The 1,609-nt window shown below is 48.2% G+C and overlaps 1 protein-coding gene across 1 annotated transcript in view; it reads right to left on the minus strand.

The window, feature by feature from the left end:
* Nucleotides 1-253, minus strand: part of SLAMF9 (SLAM family member 9) — a 2,575-nt gene extending 2,322 nt beyond the window's left edge. The window contains exon 1 of the mRNA XM_023760699.1: nucleotides 140-253. Coding sequence (XP_023616467.1) covers nucleotides 140-253 — 114 coding nt within the window. The remainder of the gene's footprint in view (nucleotides 1-139) is intronic.
* Nucleotides 254-1,609: the final 1,356 nt, after the last annotated feature.

Here is a 1,609-nt window from a genome sequence, read left to right on the forward strand (position 1 = left end):
CCTCCTCTGTTTGCCATCCTGGGGCTACTCTCCCTTCCACATCTCAGGCCTCCTCTCTCTTGGTCCTGCCCTGAAGCCATCCCCTATTCCTCTTCCCTCCAGAAGAGCTGAAGCCTTTGGCCCAAAGAAAGTGACTTGCTAGCCCCAGGCTCAGCGGATGAAAGAGGGTGAAGGACACCCTCCTGTCCCCGCTGCAGTGGCTCTCACCTTCCTGGAGCAGTGAGAGCAGGAGCAGCCACGGAAGGGCCCCCATGTCCGCAGCCTGGTGCCCGGGAGGTGTGACTTGGCCAGTGCCCAAGGCTGTGAAGAAAGCAAGCTGTCTGCAAGTGACTAAAGACAGTGACTATTTGACAGTCCTGAGGAGAGGGAAATAATTTTCACCCTAGCTCCAGCCCCTAACTTCCTCCTTCCTCTTTCCTCACAAAGCCCCTCCCCCTCCTTCTTGGGAAGATGTCTCTCTCTGCGCCTCATTGGAAAGATGGTTTGCCCATTGATTCATGTCTTGTCTATCAACTCCGCTCAGATCCCACTTCCTAAGTGAAGCCTTCCTAGACTCCCCACCCACTGTGTTTCCAGACCCTCCCCCCCACCGCCCACCCCCACCCCCCACTCCCCACCCCACCACCACCACCAGACATACCACCTCTCCCAAACTCTTAGAAAACTTTCTGTCTAGCCTAGGCAGCTCCTATGTAGCTGTGATCATTTGATCTTATAAACAGACCCCATCTTTTTCTGGCTTCCATGCTAGACACATATAGCTCAACTGATATTTTTGGAACAGATGAATGAATGAATGAATGAATGAATGAATGACGTCTTTCTATTTCAAGTTAGTTATATTCCCAATTGAGCAATTATTCAGAGGAAGAAAACTTGGCCCTCTTTTAAAAAGCAATCTGTACCCGATTGCTAATCCAGTTGTTAATGTTACGGAAAGACTTTAAGTCATTCTGTGAGGATATAATGTGGATCAAATCAGACTGAGGGGGAGTGTAAGAAATAAAAAATATCTCTGATGGTCAGAGCTGTCCAGGACGCACGGGGTGACCTTGGGAGGTAGTTTTGGCCCCTGGTGTTCAAGCTAAGACCAGACATCACTTGCTGGGATATTCGGCAACATCTCTGGCGTTAGATGGCGTATAGATGTCGATGTGAACAAAACTAACTTCATCTTTGTACCCCAGAGTTTTCATGCTCGGTCAAGACCAACCTTACTGTCCTTAGCAAGCATATCAAAGATTTCCAGTTGGTGATGATCTGTATTCCTTAAAATGTAGCCATATTTTCTCCTAAAGTAGAGGCCAAGTTACCTGCTGAACCTGAAAGTTTAAGTGTGTGTGTGTCTCAAAAGCAAGTGTTTCAGAAGGATGGACAAAGTTGGCAACAGTTGAGGTGACTCTGTGTCCAGGTTTCTTGGGACAACCCCAGTTTAAGACTGTTGTCCTGGCCTAATCTACACTAATAAAAGAGAAACATGGTAATTAGCGTACGACCGATACCCTTCCCATTGGCTAATCAGCATATTCTTATGCAAATTAACTGTCAGCCAAGATGCGGCCGCAGCCATGCACTGAAGCGAGCAGGAGGCTTGCTTGTTCAGTGACTG

This window comes from Myotis lucifugus, unplaced genomic scaffold, assembly GCF_000147115.1.
Source record: "Myotis lucifugus unplaced genomic scaffold, Myoluc2.0 scaffold_190, whole genome shotgun sequence".
Taxonomy (NCBI): domain Eukaryota; kingdom Metazoa; phylum Chordata; class Mammalia; order Chiroptera; family Vespertilionidae; genus Myotis; species Myotis lucifugus.